Source organism: Pelodiscus sinensis, chromosome 2, assembly GCF_049634645.1.
Source record: "Pelodiscus sinensis isolate JC-2024 chromosome 2, ASM4963464v1, whole genome shotgun sequence".
NCBI lineage: Eukaryota > Metazoa > Chordata > Testudines > Trionychidae > Pelodiscus > Pelodiscus sinensis.
Window position 1 is genome coordinate 26,393,917 of NC_134712.1, and position 23,399 is coordinate 26,417,315.

The 23,399-nt window shown below is 40.1% G+C and overlaps 1 protein-coding gene across 2 annotated transcripts in view; it reads left to right on the forward strand.

Annotated features, from left to right (window-relative positions):
* The window catches only part of CSMD3 (CUB and Sushi multiple domains 3), a 1,183,531-nt gene that overhangs the window by 328,960 nt on the left and 831,172 nt on the right, over positions 1–23,399 (forward strand). For both annotated transcript variants that reach the window (XM_075920204.1, XM_075920205.1), the window contains exon 5: positions 13,805–14,012. In XM_075920204.1, coding sequence (XP_075776319.1) covers positions 13,805–14,012 — 208 coding nt within the window. The remainder of the gene's footprint in view (positions 1–13,804; positions 14,013–23,399) is intronic.

Consider the following 23,399-nt stretch of genomic DNA (forward strand, 5'->3'; position numbering starts at 1 on the left):
ATAAAATAAACAAATACCAAAATGGAAGAAAAAGCCAGAATTTCCCATGAAAAAAAAATTCTGAACAAAATCACTTTGATAGTGTCCAAATATATCTTCTGTCTATATTGAAAGCCCACAGATTTTCTTGGTTTTCATTGGAACTGTGCAGAATGTAGTGGAGGGGAGTGGATTTTGGTTATCAAATTTTGTATAAGAAGTTGAAATCTTATGCACCAAGCTGACATTTCTTATGAAAAATAGTTTAATGATAACTCATTTTTCAATTAAGAAAAGTTTTTAGTAGCCCAATTTTAACGTAATCAGTATTTTTAACTGAAATTCACCAAGGACAATCCAGGGAACTACAGACCAGTCAGCCTTACCTCAGTCCCTGGAAAAATCATGGAGGGGATCCTCAATTAATCCATTTTGAAACACTTGGAAGAGGGGAGAGTGATCAGGAATAATCAACATGGATTCACCAAGGGCAAGTCATGCTTGACCAATCTGATTAGCTTCTATGATGAGGTAACTGGCTCTGTGGATATGGGAAAGTCAGTGGATGTGATTTACCTTGACTTTAGCTAAGTTTTTGATACTGTCTCCCACAATATACTTGCTAACAAGCAAAGTGAGTATTGATTGGATAAATGAACTGTAAGATGGATAGAAAGCTGGCTAGACTGTAGGGCCCAATGGATAGTGATCAACAGCTTGATGTCAGGTTGGCGGTTGGTTTCTATCAGAGTGCCCCAAAGATTGGTTCTAGAACTGGTTTTGTTCAACATCTTTATTAATGGCATGAATGAGGGTATGGATTGTACCCTCAGCAAGTTTTCAGATGACATTAAGCTAGGGGGAGAGGTAAATATGCTGGAGGGCAGGGATAGGGTCCAGAGTGACCTAGACAGATTAGAGGATTGGGCCAAAATAAATCTGATGAGTTTCAACAAGGATAAGTGCAGAGTCCTGCACTTGGGACAGAAGAATCCCAAGAATTGTTACATGCTGTGGACCAGCTGGCTAAGTAGCCATTCTGCAGAAAAGGACCTGGGGATTACAATGGATGAGAAGCTGGATATGAGTCAACAGTGTGCCATTATAGCCAAGAAGACTAACGGCATATAAAGTTGCATCAGGAGAAGCATTGCCAGCAAATCTAGAGAAGTGATTATTCCCCTTTTTTGGCTCTGGTAAGGCCACATCTGGAGTATTTTGCTCAGTTCTGGGCACCCCACTATAGAAAGGATGTGGATGCAGTGGAGAGGGTCGAGCGGAGGGCAACCAAAATTATTAAGGGGCTGAAGCACATGACCTATGTGGAGAGACTGAAGGATTTGGGGTGGTTTAGTCTCCAGAAGAGAAGAATGAGGGGGGATTTGATAGCAGCCTTTAACTTTCTGAAGGGAGGTTCCAAAGAGGATGGAGAAAGGCTGTTCACAGCAGTGATAGATGGCAGAACAAGGAGCAATGGCCTCAAGTTACAGTGGGACAGGTCTAGGTTGGATATTAGGAAAAACTATTTTTCTAGGAGAGTAGTAAAGTATTGAATGGGTTACCTAGGGAGGTGGTGGAATATCCATCCCTAGAAGTTTTTAAGTCTCAGCTTGACAAAGCCCTGGCTGGGTTGATTTAGTTGGTATTGGTCCTGCCTTGGGCAGAGGGGGCTGGACTTGCTGACCTCCTGCGGTCTCTTCCATCTCTATGATTCTATGATTCTAAAACTCTGAGGACTGAAACCAGTCTCCATCCCACTCTCCCTCCTTAAAAGACCATGAGAACCTTGACAACAGATGCAAATTTTTGTGTTCCTTTGCATTTTTGGTGTTTTCTGACATTGTACTGACGACATTCTATTTCGGTCACAACCCAATTCTTTGAGTATGGACCACTGGTTCCTTAATCCTCAGGCAGTCCTCAAGTGGGGCATGTCCACATTAGGGAATTATTTCAAAATAATAACTCCTGAAATAACTATTTTGAAATATCACATCCACACTACAAGGCAACATAGAAATAGCACAGAATTATTTTAGAAATAATACAGAAATATTGCATACACGCTGATTGGAGCCTGCATCAGATTTAAAGCTCCTGGAAGCACTCCAGGGAGGGTACCAGTAGGGCAGACACTCCTGTAGCTGCTTGCTGTTGCTGGCTGAGACATGTATGTAAATGGGTTCCTCTCTACAGTTGCATCTCTTGTGCCAATCTGCTGTTGCCTATCCCCTCATAGGATCCAAAATGGATGCCGTGTGCTTTGGTTCCCCTTGAGAATGCCGCAGCACTTCCAGCATGGAGCCGGAGCTGCTGCACAGCAGTACCAGGCGCACAGGCTTTGTGCTGCATCTCATGGTGCAGTTCATCCAGACAGCCCAAGTGCTGCTTCAGTACAGCGATGATCAGCCAAAAGGCAGGTCCTGGTGCTTCTGCTGCAGCAAATATCCTCAATCCCCTACACACTGGGGAATGCTGCTTCTGGCAAAGGGAGACCTGTTCTGACTGGTGGGACTGCATCATCTGACAGCAGTGGGACAAGCAGTAGTGGCTCCAGAATTTCTGCATGCGGAAGGCTACTTTCCTGAAGCTGTGTGAGTTGCTCGCCCCTGCTCTCAGATGATGGGACACCTGTAGGAGATCTTCCATCCCCCTGTAGAAGCAGGTTTCCATAACCCTATGGAAACTTGCAATGTCGGACAGCTACCACTACCTGGGGAACCAGTTCTGCGTGGGGAAATCCACGTTCAGGGCAGTGATTCTGCAAGTAGTCAAGGCCAAAAACACTATCTTGCTGGGAGGGTCGTCACTCTGGGGAACATTGACCCCATCATGGATGGCTTTGCTACCATGGGCTTCCCCAACTGCAGTGGGAGCCATAGATGGTACACAAATCCCCATCCTGGCCCCTGATCACCATGCCTTAGATTATATCAACAGGAAGTTGGACATGCTCATATGCATCCTGGGCAATGCATCCTAGCCCTTGCTCCCTTGGCTGATGAAGCCCTACACAGGCAGCCTGGACTCCACCAAAGGGACTTCAATGCCAGGCTCAGCAGGAGTCACATGGTAGGCCTATGTGCCTACAGCTGCTTAAAGTGGAAGTTCAAGAGTCTCCTCACCAGTCTGGCCCTGAGTGAGCAAAACCTCCCCTATATAGTCGTGGCCTGCTGTGTGCTTCACAACATATGTGAGAGCAATAGGGAGACTTTCCTGCCAGGGTGGGGGGCAGAGGCTGATGAGCTGGCCAGGGCATATGAGCAACTGGGCACCCGTGCCATCATGAGAGCACATTGGGCCTGTGCTCATCCAGAAGGCCTTGAGAGTCTCTGCATTGCCCCTCTGTGCCTTTCCTCCCCTACTTCTTCCTTCCCTTGCTCTCCCTTCCCACCTCCCCTCCCCTCAAACAACAACAAAAAAAAGCCTTTTTGTTTGGAAAATACAACTCTGATTTTTTTTTTTTATATGTGAGATATACAACAGGGGAGAGACTAGGGAAAGAACCTGAAATGGGAGAGGGGGAAGGAGGAGGAGGGTGGCTCAGGGATGGGGTTGGGACTGGTGCTTGCCTGCCTTGGGTACCTCAAGAGGATTTGGTTGCTTGATAGGTCACACTGCCATGTGTTCAGAGACCCTGGCTCCCCCTGGGGCAGCTAGGAGGAGAAGCCAAGGGGTTGGCTATAAGGAGTTGTGGGGGATGGGCCGTTGTGGGGGCAGAGGCAGGGGCGGGGGCAGGGAGATGGCTGGTGGTACACTCAATGCATGTGTCCATGCACTCCATGACTGATGTGGAGGATCATGTGGCCTCGTGCTGGCATGACAGCTGCTCCCATATGGCTTTCCACTTCTCCCAGTCAGCCCGGTGCTACTCAAAGTTGACGGCCTACTCCTGGTGCACCTTATCGAACCCCTGGATGAGGGACTGCAGATAGGCCATCTGGTCCCGCAGCAGAGTGCACTCTGCTCTTAGGCCTTAGTGTAAGCCTGTAGGAGATCTTTGATTTTCCTGAGGACCTGGTTGAGTGTCTGCACGTGTCTTTTTTTCACCAGGCTGGCAGGCATACAGCCATACACTTCTGCATTCCTCCTCTTGGCGCGGCAATCCTGGAGGTTGGTCTCCTCTTCCCAGACCTCGCTGAGGTCCAGGATCTCTGCATCAGTCCAGGCTGGTGCCTTCTTTTGTCCCTGGCCAAGGGCATCCAAGGGTGCAGTGGGAGGTGTGGCAGCCATTGGGGGCACAGAGGGAGCACCCGGATTGGCCATGGCTCCCACAAAGGATGCTGTGTGGCATGAGGCTGGGAAAGATCTCCTGGTGCAATAAGCCCTTTTCCTTCTGTCTGCAGCTTTAAACTCTGCAGAAGAAGGGAAGCAGTGAAGCAGTCAAGTGTGTGGCCAGAGCAGCCACAAGGGCAGCTGTGGGAGGTCTCTGGAGGCCAATTATTTCAAAATAGCAGCAGCTGAGCATCTACACTAATGCTATTTCAAAATAACAATTTCAAAATAAGCTTTATTTCTTAAGAAAAGCAGGAATTATTATTTTGTGATAACCAACCTGTTATTTTGAAATAATGGGCTTAGTAGTGTGGACACTCTACCTGTTATTTCGGAATAACTCCCTAGTGTGGACCAGGATGAAGAGACCAGCTGGCCCACTGTATCCACCTGCAGTCTTTGGGAAATATAGGGGTATGTCTACACTTGCAGCCTAATTGAAACTAGGGCTGCAAATGTAGGCATTCGGAATTGCCAATCAAGCCCGGGTGCCACTTTTTGAAATTTACAAGCCCAAAGTAATTGTCCATGTCTACACGTGGCAGTGAAACGGGCGTTCGAAATAAAGCCCTAGTTTGAACTACCTGTTATTCCTCCAGCAACGGCCAGCTACCGTTGCTATCCCGGAAATGTTTTTTCAGAAAAATTTGGGTTGCCTCCCCACAATTCAACATAATCACTGAAACATTTCTTTCCAGGCACTCTACTGCATTAACCTTACTATTTGCTGTGATGAAATCTGGAATGTTTTAATGATAAAATAAGTATTCTGTAATAGGAGACACTGCTATCTTGAGAAGAACTCTAAGATTTACCAGGTACCATGTGAGCAGCAGAAGAGTTGGAGGCTCATTCCCACATCTTGCTGCTACTGAATGGGGGTTAATGAGACAATTGATTCACATGAAGCACTTTCAGAAGATGGATAAGGAAATGAACTATGTGCCCAGGTTTTCAAACATAGTTTCAAATAATTGGCCCCTTTAACTGTTTGTGGAAGATGCAGATGAGGAGTAGGAGTCTATGGACTGGTTCCCTTACTATGGAACCTGAGTTGACTTGCACATTTACTATTTACTTGGAGCTTTTTTATATATATATAAAGTCAACAGAACCCTCAAATACATTGTAATTCCAAGTAAATAGGTTTCAAAGAGTCCAAATTTCAATTGGTACTACAAATTGTTAGAGTACATTTTAGTCCACTTTACTTCCTGAGTACCTCTAGATATATTTTGTGTTGTAGTTGTCATTATTAGATCATGAAAACTGAGGCCATTTATTTAGAGGAAATGTGTGAAGATTTCAGCTTCCACCAGTTCAGTTTCTTTACTGCAAGAATGGGGATTCTCCAACCAATTAATTAAAAAAATAATTCAGGGTTGATTTCCTGGGTAAGTATATAGTAGGCATAAAATCATGAAACTGGGGTGCACATATGAATATGAGTATTGGGTAGGCACAGACCAAGTTTGGAACTGAAAAATTGAAAGCTGCCCAGATACAAACCTACAAATAAAGACCCATGGAAAATCCAAAAAGCAGAATATTGTGTTACTGACACTGCCCTGCTTCTGTATAAAAATCTGCTGAACTGTGATATTTAAGGAGGATGAGGTGAGAAATAATTGAGGTGCATTTTCAGTCAACCCAATTCTGTGTTTCATAAGAACAATGTGAGAATCACATTTTAAAGCATTTCACTTAAAAAAGAAGGCAGCTATTAAAAAAAATCTGAGGTGGAAATCCTATAGGCTTATCTCTAGTATAGAGTGACTTTTGAAAGCTAAATTACAAACTTCTAAAAAAATATTTACAATTGAAGTGCTGGCATGACCTTAACTAAAGTCGTATGCATGGTGTCTGTGTAACAAACAGAATGCTTACTTATACATATGAAGGAAATTACTGCTTGAAGGTGATAATCTCATTTTCCTTACCCTTGACTTCAGATTTTAAATGTGATTGCTGGTTGCAAAATTCATTTAGATTACACTGATAGAATTTTAGAGCAAAACACTTTTACTGTCAGAATCTGGATTACAGCTAAAGGGTAATAGTCTTGGAAAAATATCAAAAAGTATACTCTACATAATTATATCCCATATCCATTCTATTTCATTTCATCAAATAATCATGAACTGTATCCTAAAAGGAAAACAAAATAACTTTGATTTAAAAACATCTGAAAATACTTACAATTGTGTTCCATATTATACAAATGTATTTTGTAGACATAAGTGTTAGTTTATATTTTAATTTATGCTAAATATAAGGCAGCAGGGGAAAGAACATCACATTGTTCTGGGACAAGTTTGATTTTGAGCTGTTTAATTTTTTTATTCTATTCTCTGTTGTCAAACAGAAATGTATGGCACTTAAAAAACCATATTGACAGCACCTCTCACAGAAAAATGAAACATACTTTAGATTTCGCTTGGAGGGAGGCAAGTAGAGGGGTATATGTGCATTATATATGTGAGTGATGGGGTTTCTAAAGTTGCTTTTAAAATTCCATGATATAAGTAGTTATACTTATTTTTTGAGTATTGTCATTTCCATTGTAATGTGTGGCCTAATTCATTGGCTGAAGCCTTAGGAGAGAATAGCATGACTCAGGGGTTGGTGAAGCACTTGTGGCCAATTAGCTGTTCCTCATTATAAATTAAAGTAGCCTAAAAGGTGCTTTGAGTTACACCAGCTGACAATGGCTTTGAAAATTCAGCACAACAGACAGGGACAACTACTGTGTGTGAAAGTCCCAGTCTGGTCTTCTACGCAAGCAGTGCAGCGGTATCCCCTAGGAACCATTATGCAAATTCTGTTATTTCTCCTTCCAGTAGGATGATCCTACTTTGTCATTTACAGAGATGCTTTGTACCAGTGGTGCAGCATAAAATAGTTGCGGTGCACTGCAGAATCTGTCCTTGCATATGTCAAACTAGAAATAGAGCTTTCTGGAAATGCTCACACACTTAGGGAATCTGTCTAGCACCCAGTATTTCCTATATTATCCGTAAGAACCTTCCTTTATAAAAACCTTTATTAACTTCAGATGAAAAATACTTTGAGACCCAAGTGGTGATGAATGTAGAGTTTTAAGAAATTAAAATTAATACTATTATCAAATGCTTGAGGCACCAGAAGAGCATATTCCTTTAAGATTACTTTAACTTTTCTATAATTAAATATACTCTCTCTAAAAATTGGAAGAATAAGAAGGGTGAGATCTAGCCCTAAGTACATTGAGCAGACAGTAGCCATCTAATCTCCTCCATAGTGCATGACAGAGATCAGTATTATGGAGGAATTCATGGTAGCTCTTTCAAATGCCCTCAGATTCCCTGGATGGGTTCTGTTTGTTACTGTAGGAGCCACATCAGAGTTACCTAGGTATGATGCGAAGACCTTGCTCACATAGTCTTTTTAAAGGAGAAAAGGTACCCAGAGTCTTTCCTTATTCTCTGTATATCTGTTTTATACAGTCAAACTACACAGAGGTTTGCTGTTACTCATCATCTTTGTTATTTTCAAAAAAGTGAATTATGCAATTATTTTTTTAACTGTTCAGTGTAGTGTAAATACCAAGGTAGATTTGATGGCATGATACACTCCATGTGCTGATTTACATTCCCTCCCTCATTCAGTGCCCAGGGTGGAGTGCTCAATTAATTAGCAGCTATTTAATGTTTTGTTTTATCCTCATTGTTCAAAGTCTGGCTCCAGACCTTATTTAATGGGAACTAATCAAACCCTGCTGTAGAGGCAGAATTGTTAAATTCCTTGTTCTCTTTCTTGTATTAATATTTTAAAAATATTTTTAGCATCTGTTGAACAAACACAGTTATTATTTCCTAATTTCTGCTGCTCTATACAATCCCTGGGGCAAAATTTCTCCCACCAGACCTGCTATTTGATTCCTGCAGTGAGGAAGCACCTTCAACTTTGATTCAATGAATACTAAGACTGCTGGGGACTAGTGTTCCCTCTAGGATTTTCCATCTCTGAGCGGAGTGAGTTTTGTCTTGTGCACCAATATGGAGGTCATGTGAGCTTATATATATAAATGTTATGGAAGAGAGAATACTAAAACAGACCTTTCCCAGGCACAAAGAATAAACAGCTATTAAATCAGAACTTTCATCCAGGCATCCTTATTATCAGGGCTTGACGATCACGATGAAAACCACTTGCCAGCCCCACACTGCACGTGCGTGAACTGCTGGTGAACGGGAGAACCAGTTGAAATCTACTCGCCATGGGCAAGTAGATCAGAGGATTTGTTGAGCCCTGCTTATTATTATGACTGACTTTAAGTGCCAATGTGTACTGTATCATACCATCAGTTACAGAAAAGGTAAAAAGACATCACTCCCCCCACATACCTGCTGAGTTTGAACAATAAGCAAAGACTTGTGCTGTGCTGCTACACAACAGCAGTAATAAATGGTGGCAGAAATGGTTTCCTTGGCAAAGAGCAATTGCTGCTGTTCTCCAGGTTGGCAGAACATGACCTGCAACAAATGAACAGTTTATAGTGCTTTGCAATGGCTAGAGATGGTGGCTGCCACAGTTGGAGCTGGGGCTGTGTCCTATTCTAAATCACAATTTAGAATAGGCATGCACAGAAACTGATCAGAGGCCTTTCAAAAAGATATGTTCTAGCCCAATTAGAATCATGTGGAATTTGATATGGGAATTACTGGGCGAAATTTTATGCCTGTGCTATATAGAAAGTCTGTTGCTGTGATCATAATAGTCCTTTGTGGTCTTAAATTTTATAAACATTACCTTCAACTCATGTTATTACTAGTTTGATTATATTAGGCCAAATTCTGCTCCAATTTGTACTTGCGTAACTGAGAGCAGGGTTTGGACAGCTATATATGGGCTAGATCCTGCAAATTCTTTGCTAACTCCCACTAAATTGTGTAGAAACTGTGAGTGATTGGCACCTCACAGGGTCAGAGAATGTGGGTAGTAGCTAAAGTAACTGATACACTCAGGCTATGTCTACACTCGCGGCTTCTTGCGCAAGTATGGCCGTTCTTGCGCAAGAATCCGCAGAGCGTCCACACTGCCCGCCCGCTCTTGCGCAAGGAAATTTACATTACGGCGTGGTAAAAGAGGGCTTCTTGCGCAAGAGCTATGCTCTTTTTTAACAGGTGTAAGCCCTCTTGCGCAGGAGCTCTTGCGCAAGAGGGCAGTGTGGACGCTCGGCAGGGATTTCTTGCACAACAAAGCCCTATGGCTAAAATGGCCATTGGAGCTTTCTTGCACAAGAGAGTGTCCACACTGCCATGGGAGCTCTTGCACAAAAGCACAGCACGCACATGGCAATGTGGACGTTTTCTTGTGCAAGATTTCTTGCACAAGAACCATTGCGCAAGATGTTCTAGTGCAAGAACACGCGAGTGTAGACATAGCCTCAGTGTCTTAATCATTCTCCAAAGTGTACTTATTCTTTCTGCAGAATTTGAACACCTCTTCTCTTCATGAAGCTATTGTTTCTCGCTGAGCCACTATGACGATGAATCTCTTCATAATCTAATCTGGCAAAGCCTTTGTTTTTTAACATTACTTTTAACTCTGGGATCCAAAAGAAAAACAAACATCTTCCATAGACTGCTATTTTATTTTAATCTATTTCTGTTCATCCAGGGCACCATTTTCCCTAAAACCAGCCCTGCAGGTAGATGTCCAGAACTCCTGCTTGCAAAAACATTTAAGAATTCAGGAGATTGGATATCTGCGTAGGGTTACACAGGACAATGTTAATTGGCTAACACCACCATGTGGGAAAAAAAATATTCATCAAATATAGTCACCTTCACTGTCAGGCTTCTGGATTCTCTTCCTTCTATTCTCCTTATGGGAAGGTTTTGATATTTTCATATTACAGTGAGTGGTTGTCTTATTGAGTGGCAGTTACCAAGTAACTTTTAGTGACATTCTGTTTAGCCCTCAAAAGGCACATTATAATTTATTTATATTATAGTCGCTTCTAAAAACCCAATGGACATCAAGTCTAAGGTATTATGTTAGTCATTAGAGATACACATGATGACAGAGTGGGTGCCTGGTTCTAGAGTTAAATAGACAAGACAGAAATGATATATTATTTTAATTTTACAAATGAGGAAAGAACAGATTATGTGACTTGCCCATGGCCACAAAGAGAGATTAGAGATCTGCATTCAATTCACAGCTATTCAGGGCTTCTTCACATGGTAGTTTTTTCCCTAGTTATGCTGCTATAAACTATAATTGTGCTATCAGCGTGGTTCTTCATGCAACCACTCTTATTCTGGAATTAGAGTGTCTTTTTTTTTAATTCAGCTATAATGTCTTCCAGAACGACATAAGAACTTCTATAATGGCAAAGGAATTTCCACAGCAAGGGTTACACCAATCTAACAATAGCAGTTTAAATTCACACCTTTTCTTATACTGGTATCACACTCCACCAACTAATGATAAAATTGACTTTCCTGAAGTTGAAAGCAATTTTACTTCATTGTGGTTTATATATGAAGTTGGTCAGAAGTTGTTCAAAATAATGTTTTCCCACTGTGGAACATCAGTTCCTCAAAATCCAGCAGACACCCCTGACACACGGCCCCAGCCACCGCCAGAGCAGCTGGAGCAGCCACCCCTACCACATGGTTCTAGCCGCTACTGGAGCAGTGGGAGCAGCCACCCCTGCCACGCGGCCCTGGCCACCACCAGAGCAGGCAGAGCAGCCACCCCTGCTATGCAACCGGGCTGCCACTGGACCAGCAGGAGTAGCCTCTGCTGCTGGAGCTGCCCAGGTCACGGGAGCAGTGCCCCTGACATGCGGCCCAGCCACTAGAGCAGGCAGAGCAGCCACTCTTGTTACACAGCTCTGGCTGTCACAGCAGCCCCAGCTTCTGGAGCAGCACTCTGCCACAGGGTCTGGCTACCAGAGCTTCCCTGGCCACCGGAGTAGCATCCCCACCATATGGCCTGGCTGCCAGAGTAGTCACCTGCCATGTGGCCCCACCGCAGGAACAGTATGGGCCAGGGCAGGCATGGCGGCTTCTGGGGCTGGGACCACGGTACAAAAATAGCACCACGTCCACAGCTCTAATTCTGACATATGAGGTGCATATGAGGTGCCCTTTGTGCTGGAGCTGGAGCCACAGTGCTATTTTTAGTACTGTGGCAGAAGCCACCATGCTGCCCACCCTGCCCACAGCTCAAACCCTATGGGGAAGGGCTGAAGTTAGAACCAAGGCTACATGGTGGCTTCCCAGCTGCCCCTGGGGCAGGACAGTTACCCACCACGTGGCACTTCCCTGGAGCAGCTGAGTAGTCACTGCATGGCTCTGCTACAGAAGTGGGTGGAAGGCAAATTCTTGGTACGCGCCCACACAGATGTGCACCTTAGATGGGGACCCTGCCAGACTGAACCCCAAATTATATTTTATTATTAAAACTTGATCATATAAACAGTTTAGAAAAACTTTTAGGGTGTGTCTAGACTACAGGGTTTTGTCGACAAAAGTGGACTTTTGTCGACAAAACTATACCTGCATCTACATGGCCACCGAGTTCTGTTGAAAGTAACTGTCTTGCTCTGTTGACAGAACTGGCTTTAGTCTAGACGCTCTTTGTCGACAGAGGCTTTGTCGACAGTATCTATCGACAAAGCCTGTGTTGACAAAAGCCTGTAGTCTAGACTTACACTTAAAGATCAAAATTATCATGTATACTTGTTCATAATCCAAATTTTTTTTAGAAAAAAATGCCACTATGAAGAACAGGGGTCATCTTAGGAATGGGTTCTAAAAGAGGCCGAGCAGCAGTGGAAGACCTGGCATGAGCTGGGACACAGGAGTCCCAGCTTGCACTAGGTCCCAGATGCTGCAGCTCTGCCTTTTAAAAGGTGTAAGGGACGTATTGAGTATTGACTATTATTCAGGGCGAATTCAGGTTTCACTTTAATTGACCGTAGGCAGGGATTCCTTTGATAATATATCTCATACATTTGGATCATAAAGTTTGAATTACTGTGATGAAAACTTGGCATTTCTTTATTGAAAGGCAATTCCATTTTAATTGGTAGCATTACAATCTCAATGTATCTTAGCTCACAGAAATACTTTTGACAACATTATGGGTGAGACACATTTCAAAGCAATGTTTCTGATGTGTCACACAAATACAAGTGTGTTTTATTTAGTGGGGAGCCATACTACATCAATTTCTATGAACTCGTATACCATGAAGGCAACTTCTCACAGGCGTAGTCCTGTTGACTTCAGCAGGACTGTTTGTGTAAGTCAATCCACAAAATGGTCATGAGTAAGTTATGGAATAGAGTATATCTGCAAGAAAGAAGACCTGTAGTTATTTGAAATATATAATCTATAGAAAAAGTCTTTATTAAAATATTTCTGCTGTAAAAATCATGTGCATGGAGGTATTAGGGAGATGACATTAAAAGAACTGTGTGAACAGTATTGTTCTGAAAAGTGATGTGCATTGACTAGTTTTGCACAGAGAAGGTAATTGAAGAAAGTCTCTGCTTACATTTATATAAAGTACTATTAGCTACTAATCATCAAATGATTACGATGAAATTAGCAAGGGGTAGCAAGGGTACTCATGCTACTGTTAGCAAAATCTCATGTTTTAACGCTATTTATTCCAAAAATAAATGCTGGATGATACATATAGGCTATGTCTAGACTGGCATGATTTTCCGCAAATGCTTTTAACAGAAAAATTTTTCCGTTAAAAGCATTTGCGGAAAAGAGCATCTAGATTGGCACGGACGCTTTTTTGCGGAAAAGAGTCCGTGCCAATCTAGACGCGGTTTTGCACAAGAAAGCCCCGATCGCCATTTTCGCGATCGGGGCTTTTTTGCGCAAAACAATACCACGTCGTCTACACTGGCCCTCTTGCGCAAAAGCATTTGTGCAAGAGAGCTTTTGCCTGAACGGGAGCAGCATAGCATTTCTGCAAGAACACTGACATTTTTACATGAGATCGTCAGTGTTCTTGCGGAAATTCAAGTGGCCAGTGTAGACAGCTGGCAAGTTGGAAAAACTTGCCAGTCTAGACGCAGCCATAGCAAACTGGAAACGCTAAGTAGCAAGTTTAATATGTTTGATCCAAAACCAGTTTTGATTGAAGCAGGAGCGAGAACCGTAATAATATTAATTTGAGGTTTTTCGTATCATTTTTCATAACAATGATTAGTAATATTTTCAACAAAGTTGTATAAAAGTGGATTCGAAAAGTTTTTGTTGAAATAATACTTATTATGTTAGTCACATTTTCAGCACAACTTAAGCAACACAGTAACTATTTGTTTTTGATAGTGGGTAACAGAATCTTTACATGGCATATTTGTGATATATTATAAGTATGATGCACTTAAAAGTTTTAAAACTATTAAAACTTACTTTAGTAACAAAGGCCGTTTTACTTGAAATGTGGCAATTTCATAGCATTCATTTAGTAACACTTCATAATTTTTTCTTACACAAAATGTGGTGGTTTTGTTTTTGTATTTAAACAGCTGAAGATGCATGTGGAGGAACAATGAGAGGAACCAGCGGCATTATCTCCAGTCCCAATTTTCCTAATGAATATCATAATAATGCAGATTGTACATGGACCATTGTGGCAGAGCCTGGTGATACCATTTCACTCATATTTACTGATTTTCAAATGGAAGAAAAATACGATTACTTGGAAATAGAAGGTTCTGAACCACCAACAATATGGTAAGTAAACGGTGCTATTTTGAAGCCTATGAAGGAGAGAGAATATGTAGGGATGGTCCTATAACCTTTACTCGTGTCAACACTATTGCTTTGCTGAAGTAAATGGGATGATTACTTAGAAATGCAAATTGATTCACTGATTAGAAATGTAAGCCAACTTCTAAATGCAGAATATCAAAAGGAAGAACCATGATAGACTCATCCACTTGCTTATATTGTTGGATAAATTTAATTTTTGCTGCATGCAAATTAAACTACAGTGCTATTGATTATCACTGGGTGTCCTAATGTAGTAAATCAGGATACACTTGTCTCACTACATAGTGTGCTGGGATAGGTGTGTATCTAATATTGCATTGATCCAACACTTAGCATCCTGGTTTATGTGATGTATCTTTCTGTACAGAAGAGACCCAATGTACTCCCACTGACTCTCCTAATGCAACTCTCTTCCCTTCATGCAGAACCAAGTTGTCCAAGTCCTGATCTTCCAACATTGTCCCCTTGGGGTTTGCTAGGGTTGTATACTCTCTCAATGTCCAGTTTCTCAGCAGCACTCCTGAAGGGAATGGAGTCTCATCTCCCTAGCTGAGTTCTTCAGGATGCAAACCCCTTCCAGCACCACGGGGATGGTGGGGGGCAGGGAGCAAACAAACAATGTAGGAGCAGAAAAATAAAGAAAAAGGAAACATACCAGCAGCTCCAACAAGGCCCCTGGCCTCTCTTCCATCAGATGGGCTTTGGATGGGCTACAGCATGGCTCAGAGTCTGCTGATCATCAGTGAGGAATGTGGTACTGCTGTCAGGAAACGGGGTCATCAGCAGAACCAGCTTTAAGCAGTGTAATGAGCCTGGCTACCCCACCTGACTTGGTGAAAGTGTCACCAGACCATCTCTTTAGCCTAGAAGTACTAGCTAAGCCACTAAAAGCATTCACATAGGTGACAATGGATTCTGCTTGTTCCCATGGTTGCCTCACTCTAAGCAACTCAGTCCTGATCTTCTGCTCCCAGCCTTGGCTCTGGAATTTGGCCTTTGACTCTGTTTCTGACCCTGGGCTCTGATTCCTGGTTACTGACCTTCTCGAGCCTGTTTCCTGCTCTAGCTACTGACAACAGTCCTTTTTTCCTCAGACTAGGGCCTTCTTATAGGTAAGGGAGTATGTTCTGCTCTCTGGCAGACTTTTCCTTGCGAGCTGGGAAGTTCAGCACTGGGCTTGTTTTCAAAGCTGTCTGCTACAAAGCTCAGTTACCTTCCCACGGAGTCAAAATAGCCATTCATTCTTTATGTGATTTACAGGCATGGGGCCACTGCAGCACTGAGCAATGCCTTCTTCATACTTTCCTATCAGGTGTGCATTTATACATACTCTCACCCGAGCACATTGTACGTTGATGTGGCATTCCTGAGAACTTTCCCCTCTTACTGCCCCTTTTGTTCCTCTGAACAGCTGCCTCTGTACTTGCTGGCCTCAATAGAGTTGTATTGGTATAAAACTAATGAAAAAAACAGATGAATCAATTTGTACTGGTACAAAACTAATGTAAAGAACAGATGAAGCAAGTCACTGACTCAGTTTGTTGGTAAAATAACTGGGAAAAGATCCATGGTTAATTCAACACCATTTATAGTTACACGGCAAAGCTATTCAAGTCAACATACAGTAAGAGTGTTTTTTTGAGTATGACAGATAGTTTCCTTTATCATATTGGTTTAAACTCATTCAAAGAAGAGGACATAAATACAACCTTCCACAACACTTATACCCCATAATTCAGTCTCAAGTGGTGTTCAGAATGCTTTGTGAGATCTTTATGCGTTCTGTTTGAAGTCAATGGTGCTATAGCAGTTTACTCTACATAAGATGCCTTCCATTGTGTTTAATCAGGATAGGAAAAAAACCCAGATTTTTTAAAATGCTATAATGAAAGAAAAAATGTCCCTCCTTATTTATGGCATTTATACAATTTGAAAAGTAGACCTTATTTGCAAATGATACTAGAAATTATATTCCTCGACACTTCATAATATATAACAAGATAGTAGACAGTGAACTGTATTTCAGCTTTCATGAATGATATCCCATAATTTATGTCACTGCTTATATGAGTTTAATCATCTGTATTGAAAAGTTTCTGATTTGCCATTGATTTTATTTTCAAGCTGGTAAACATTTTAAACTGGTTCCCAGCTAAATTAATTCTTTTAAAACTAGAATTTATTATCATTATTACTCAGCAACTCAAGCAACATAAAAACAATGTTAATCAGCTGAACTGTTAAATCTTAATTTGCTTACTCTAAAATAAATTTTATGCATTCAGTTTAAAGCTTCCAGTAGTGATTTAGGTTTTCTCCAGAACCGAGTTTTGAGATACTTAATGAAACAATAATGTTAATTTATATATGGAAATACTTATGATCTATTTACAAAATGTAAAATAAAGTTTTAAAATGCTAATGCATTAATTGCTCATTTAGAGGAACAGATTGTAAGAGCATTATTTTCTAAACTTATTCAAATTCCTTGAATTAGATGGATGTAGTTCTCCATATGCTAGGGGAAAATGGATTTTAAAATCTTAATTAAGAGATTTGATCATTAGTTTTAATATGTTTCATACTTTATATCCCTTTAGAATAGTGCTCGAGGTTCAGCTCCACATAGCTACATTAGTGATGTGTGCACAAAATTTCCCATATCTAAATCTAACAATAGGCTCTTCATGTTGTATCTTACTCTATTAGACAAATGATACATAATTGCATGAAAGCCTATGAACATTTTTAAAAATAGTTTTTGATTCAGACAGTAATGTCTTTAAAATTATTTCTCGTCCTATTACCTTATGTATGTATTGATGGCAAAACCCCCCCAAAAAACCCTTCATCCTTATCCTCTTGTCCACCTAGGTAAATAACAAACTATTTTAATTATGAGTTACAAGTTAAAATACTGAGCTAAATATGTAAGGTAGTCACTATTTTCATAGGAAAAGAAAATGTCTAAGAATTATTCACAAAACGCTGTAGCTTTCCATTCTCACCTCCTGGGTCAAGACAGTTTTCATATTTAGAAAAATAGTTGTGCTAAGTCTTTTCTATATTGAAATTGAAAGACTGTATATCCTTTTCATAAAGTATCATAGAGTAGCTAGATTATTTCATAATCTTACTCACTCTTCTATTTTCTGTCATTTTAAATAGGGTACAGTCTTTGACAGTTGATGCCATGTAAAAAGTATTCTTAAGCCCTCCAACACACCCCTTTGTGATTTACCTAATGCAAAGCTTTACAGAAGGCATGCCTTCTCAAAATAAAATAAAATGAAATAAAGTAAAATAAAATAAAATCATCATGCTAAAGTGAATTCTGAGTACCTTTTGTCCTGCTAGTCTTTAGAGATTGCCTGATGAGATTATGTCCATATCCGTATTCATCTTAAAATAGGGGTTCAGAAGTTATATCAGGCCTTCATTCTTATTTCTTTCCAAAGATTTTGAAAGTTTACAAGCTGTTATTCCAGGCTTTGAGCCTCTATTGGTAGCACTCTGGCAAGATGAGCTGATCAGTTAGCAATTATGTATATTCTGATCCATAGAAGCATCTAACCCCTTCTTTTTCTGATCCTTATTAAGCTTTTGGCCTAAATGATAGTTTGCAGCAGTGAATTCCCCACAGGTAATCTACATACCAAGTATTGGTTTCAAGTTTGTTGCCTCACAAATTCATTGTGTGCCTTCCTCTATTTGGATTATAAAAGAGGGTAAATAGGAGCACCAACCTAACTTCTTTGATAACATTAATTATATTACCAACTTCTTCCATAGCCTCCAAAATTAATTTCCTCCTTTAATTAGAGCCTTAATCTTTTCAATATATTCTTGGATAGAAATCTTTCTATGCGTTAATCACTATAGATTTAGAAATCTAACTCAGCATCCAGTGGATAATGCACTTCCACTGGTTGTCATAAAGTATTTATCTATTTATTTTGTTGTAGCTACATTGATGCTTTTCCCTTTTCTATCAGGAGTTATGCTTTCATCTCTAAATTATGAACATAAATTTATTTATTCTTGCCAAGTGTTTATTTTCTCTATACTCCTCTGCAGTAGTTCAAATACCAAAATAAACTTAAGCCTTGTTTTTCTGTTTTGTTACCAATCTAAGTAATTAGCATAAAATATGAATGTCAACAGCACTGATTATGGAAAATTCCCTTTTATTTGAAATGCCATTATGTATCTTGAGTTCTCTTCCTGTTTTTAGAGTCTGTAACAAAATAGTCACAATTTTAGGCCATTTCTACACTACAGATAAGATTGAAGCAGCCTCAGTCGATCTTCCAGGGTTCAAATTAGTGGGTCTAGTGAGGACACGCTAATTCAAACTGAGAGGACACTGCCATCAATGCTGGTAGTCTTGCTTCTACAAGGAGTAAGGGAAGTTGAAGGGAGCTTTCTTCAACTTCCCGGAGTGTGGACAGAGCCAAAATTCGAGTTAAAATACTTTGACTAAAGCTATTCAATTAGCATAACTGATGTTGCGTATCTCAGTTCAAATTTATCCCCTAGTGGACTGGGATTAGTGTTTTAGTACCAAAAAGTATTACAGTAAATACATTGTTTATGCTTTAGCACTGCATTCTTTGATTACAATAAGACCAGTGACTCATTGTGGGTCAAATACATTCTCACCATAAAATAAATACACGTGGTGAAAAATATTTTTAGGTTCTCTTAAACTTAAATGTTTAAGGACCGAATCTTCAACTGGACAAAATCAGTGAGTAATCCTCTGGCACCTTCGAGACTAACACAAATATACAGTATCATGAGCTTTCGAAGAAAAATTGGAGTGGAAAAATCAGTATCTAAGAGATTTGTGTAACAGCAAAAAAAGTACCTATTGTAGGATCCGTGTTAATGAAGATAATTAAGTGGTCTCAATGTATCCCATTCATAGCTTTTGATGAGAAAATGTGTATTTGATGGGAAGGGGAAATTGACTTTTTAATGTGTTAAACAGTTTATTCAAGCCCAAGATAAAGTTATCGATTGAGGTCTTAAATGAAAAAGTGTGACTATTTTAGCACTTGATCCCCTATGGAGAGGAGTATATAGATAGCTTAGACATCATATATATCTAATTTGACTCATAGGCAGCATGTTCATAAAGAAATGGTACAGACTCTGAATTTTCTCTTAGCAAAGAGATATTTGGACAATTGTGCACTTAGCCCTCAAAAATAAAGCAACAATTCAAATCATGTGTGTTTTAAAAATGATTTAATTTCAGAGTTTTTATTATTTTACTCTTCAAAAATTATTATTAGAAGAGTAATTATTTTTATTATGTAAAATACTTTTTAAGTACATCAGAAGCAGGAAGTCTGCTAAACAACCAATGGGGCCCTCGGACTATTAAATTACTAAAGGAATACGCAAAGCCAATAAAGTCATTGCAGAGAAACTAAATGAATTCTTTGCTTCAGTCTTCACAGGACTGAACATGTTAGGGATATTCCCAAACCTGATCCATTCTTTTTCGGAGACAAATCTGAGTAATTTGAAGTGTCATTAGAGGAGGTTTTGGAACAAATTGATAAACTTAACAGTAACAAGTCACCAGGACCAGATGGCATTCACCCAAGAATTCTGAAAGAACTTTAATGTGAAATTGCAGAACTATTAACTGTGGTTTGCAACCTATCCTTTAAATCAGCTTCTGCAGTTGAAGACTGGAAGATAACTAATGTGACACTATTATTTTAAAGTATCAGAGGGGTAGCCGTGTTAGTCTGAATCTGCAAAATCGACGAGGAGTCCTGTGGCACCTTATAGACTAACTGAAGTGCTGGAGCATAAGCTTTCGTGGGCAAAGACCCACTTCGTCAGATACAGGTAGTGAAAATTTCCAAAGGCAGGTATAAATATGCAGGCCAGAATCAGGCTGGAGATGACGAGGTGGATCCAATCAAGGAGGATGAGGCCCACTTCTAGTAGCTGATCTGGTTGTGTGAATTCCAAACAAAGACTGTGAATGGCTTGCTAACTACAAAAGCAGCTTCTCCTCTCTTGGAATTCACACCTCCAGATCAGCTACTAGAAGTGGGCCTCATCCTCCTTGATTGGATCCACCTCGTCATCTCCAGCCTGATTCTGGCCTGCATATTTATATCTGCCTTTGGAAATTTCCACTACATGCATCTGATGAAGTGGGTCTTTGCCTACGAAAGCTTATGCTCCATTATTTTAAAAGGGCACTAGAGGTGATCCTAGCAATGACAGACCAGTGAGTCTAACTTCAATACTGGGCAAATTTGCTGAAACTATAGTAAAGAATAAAATTGTTAGATACACAAATGAACATAATTTGTTGAGGGAAAAGACAACATGATCTTTATAAAGGGAAATCCTGCCTCACCAATCTACTAGAATTCTTTGAGAGGGTCAATAATCATTTGGACAAAGGAAATTCAATAGATATAGTGGAAAAGGTTCAGAGAAGGGCAACAAAAATGCTTAGGGGTTTGGAACAGGTCCCATATGAAGAGAGATTAACAGGACTTGAACTTTTCATCTTAGAAAAGAGGAGACTAAGGGGAAATATGATAGCGGTCTATAAAATTATGACTGTGGAAAAAGTGAATAAGGAAAAGTTATTTACTTGTTCCCATAATATAAGAATGAGGGGTCACAAAATGATATGAATAGGTAGCAGGTTTTAAACAAACAAAAGGAAGTTTTTCTTCACACAGCACAAAGTCAACCCGTGGAACTTCTTGCTAGAGGATGTTGTGAAGACTACGACTATAACAAGGTTTTAAAAAGAGCTAGATAAATTCATGAAGGTTAGGTCCATTAATGGCTATTAGTCAGGATGGGTAGAAATGGTGTCCTTAGCTTCTGTATTGGTATGTCTATACTAGCCCCCTAGTTTGATCTAGGGAGGCTAATGAGGGTGACCGAAATTGCAGATGAAGCGCGGGATTTAAATAGCATGTTCCCAACTGGTTGACATTTTAGAAATTGACTAGCCTGAAGTAACTACCCACATCTACATGCGGCAGTGAAATGGGATTCTGAATTAAAGTCCTAAATCAAATTAGTTGTTAAACCTCATTCCAGGAGGAATAACAACTAATTCGATTTAGGGCTTTAATTCGGAATCCCATTTCACTGTCACGTGTAGATGCAGGCAGTTACTCCGGGCTAGTCAATTTCTAAAATGGTGACCGACCAGGAACATGCTAATGAAGTGTAGGATATTTAAATCCTGCTCTTCATTTGCAATTTTGGTCACCCTCATTAGCCTCCCTAGATCGAACTAGGGGGCTAGTGTAGACATACCCTTTGTCTGGAAATGAGTGACAGGGGAGGGATCATGTGATGTTTACCTATTGTGTTCCCTCCTTCTGGGATATTTGGTATTAGCTACTGTCAGTAGACAGGATACTGGGCTGGATGTGCCTCTGGTCTGACCCAGTATGCCTGTTCTTATACATGTGGGCAATGATATAGATGAAATTTTAAAACTCAATCAAAGAACATTAAATCTTAGCCTCATTATAATTAGTCCGAATCTCTGGAGTTATTTAAATTATTCTTGCTTATAGAATAAGAAAATAAACGATACTGGTTGTTTCTTAGCATATTAGTTTTAAATGTATTTTTGTACAAGGTAGAAAAATTGTGAAAGATTGATCTTATCGAGCATGAACTTAAAATATGATATTAAAGCATTACTTTGTGACCTCTGAAATCCAGCTCCAAAGTCCCTTTTTAATTGCATTAACTTCCTGACTCTACTGCTTCAGAGAAGCTTCCTTAACCCAGCAGGGTTTTCTATGAGTCAGCTGAAGAAAGTTGGGGATACCATTCCCTGCTTGCTCCTCCTCAAACTGCTAAGTATAGGAATTTAGCCCTTGGGAATTATATCACATATCCTTTTTTAGTAGTAGTAGTAGTAATTATCCCTTAGTAGTCCATCATTTTTAAACAAATAGCTTTCTTAACATACAAGATATGTAGGCATAAGAAGTGGAAAGCTACTGTCTACTATTTATCCTGTCTCACACATAAATCCTGGCCATGAACTGACTCTGTAGATTAAGGTAATTGAATGTTTTGTTAATTTTTCTGAGAATTCTTGCATGCACAGACCTTCTGGGTTTAGTGTACTTCTCCCATCTAGTGGCACTGAGACCACTTACACAGCCAATAATGAGTCTGCTCTATAGCCTTAGCTAATAGCCAGCTGGCGTTTAGCTCATGTGGTAGAAGCTCAGGTACTCAAGTACAATCATTCTCCTTTGATGTTAGTTAAAATTCCCTCAGTGCCTAAGAGCATTGACTTCTGTAGGTCCCAAACTGTGATGTTGTGAACTCCTAACATGTTCCTCATTACTGGGATCACCTTTCTTTTTTCTAGTTTATCATTGTTTCACTTCTTCATACTTTGCCATCTTCTCCTCTTGGTGGTGATTGACTCTCTTGTTCATTTGTTTGTTACATTTCTGATGGTTTGTTGCAAAATAAATGACAATTAAATTGTTTATCTTTTTTACAATAGTTATATCCAAACCATTTGCCTTCATTGTTGAATCTGTGACAATTGCCAAATCTTAGCCTCTTCATTCTCGGAAGGTCCTGCCACTTTCGGAACATCCATTCCCTCCATACTCTCTCTTCTGTGTTTGTTAAAATCCAATAGTAGACAATTTATTGATTTGCTCTATCTGTCCATTTTGCTCATTTGTCATCACTGATCTCCAGTTTTCTTGGATTGTTTGGACAATTTATGACATCACTGTGTGGTTGCCTGCCTTTACACAACACACACGGCTGCATTCCAGTTAAGATGTTTAGAAGCACCTTTTTAACATTCATAACATTCTTCTTATTTTATTTTAGCTATTTTGCTGTAGCACCTAGAGGCCTCAGTTAGGATTACTTCACTGTAATACAAACACCATAAGAAGCACATCATGATTCAAAGAGCTTACTGTTTAAATTAGGACAGGATTTGGTGAATCTGGTGAACAAAACACTAAATGGGGTAAAGGAAAGAGGCCACAAGTGACCATGTCAGGAAGCTGTGATTATGTGTATAGTATCTGCATACATAGTATACAGATTTGAGAGTAGTGTTGTGGGTTTTTTTAAATCCCTTCTGGCCTCCAGTCTAGCCATTCTTATTTCTCAACTTACAATTCAGTTTTCACAGTAGAAATGATTTTTGAGAAGGTGCTTAGAATTGGAGCACATTTATCGTGAGTTTCTGTTTGTTGCTAGCTATTCCATACACATAAATTACCACAACAGGTTGCCATGGAGCTGGGCTGTTATTTGCTTTGTGCATCAGTCCAGCCTTTTCTCTAA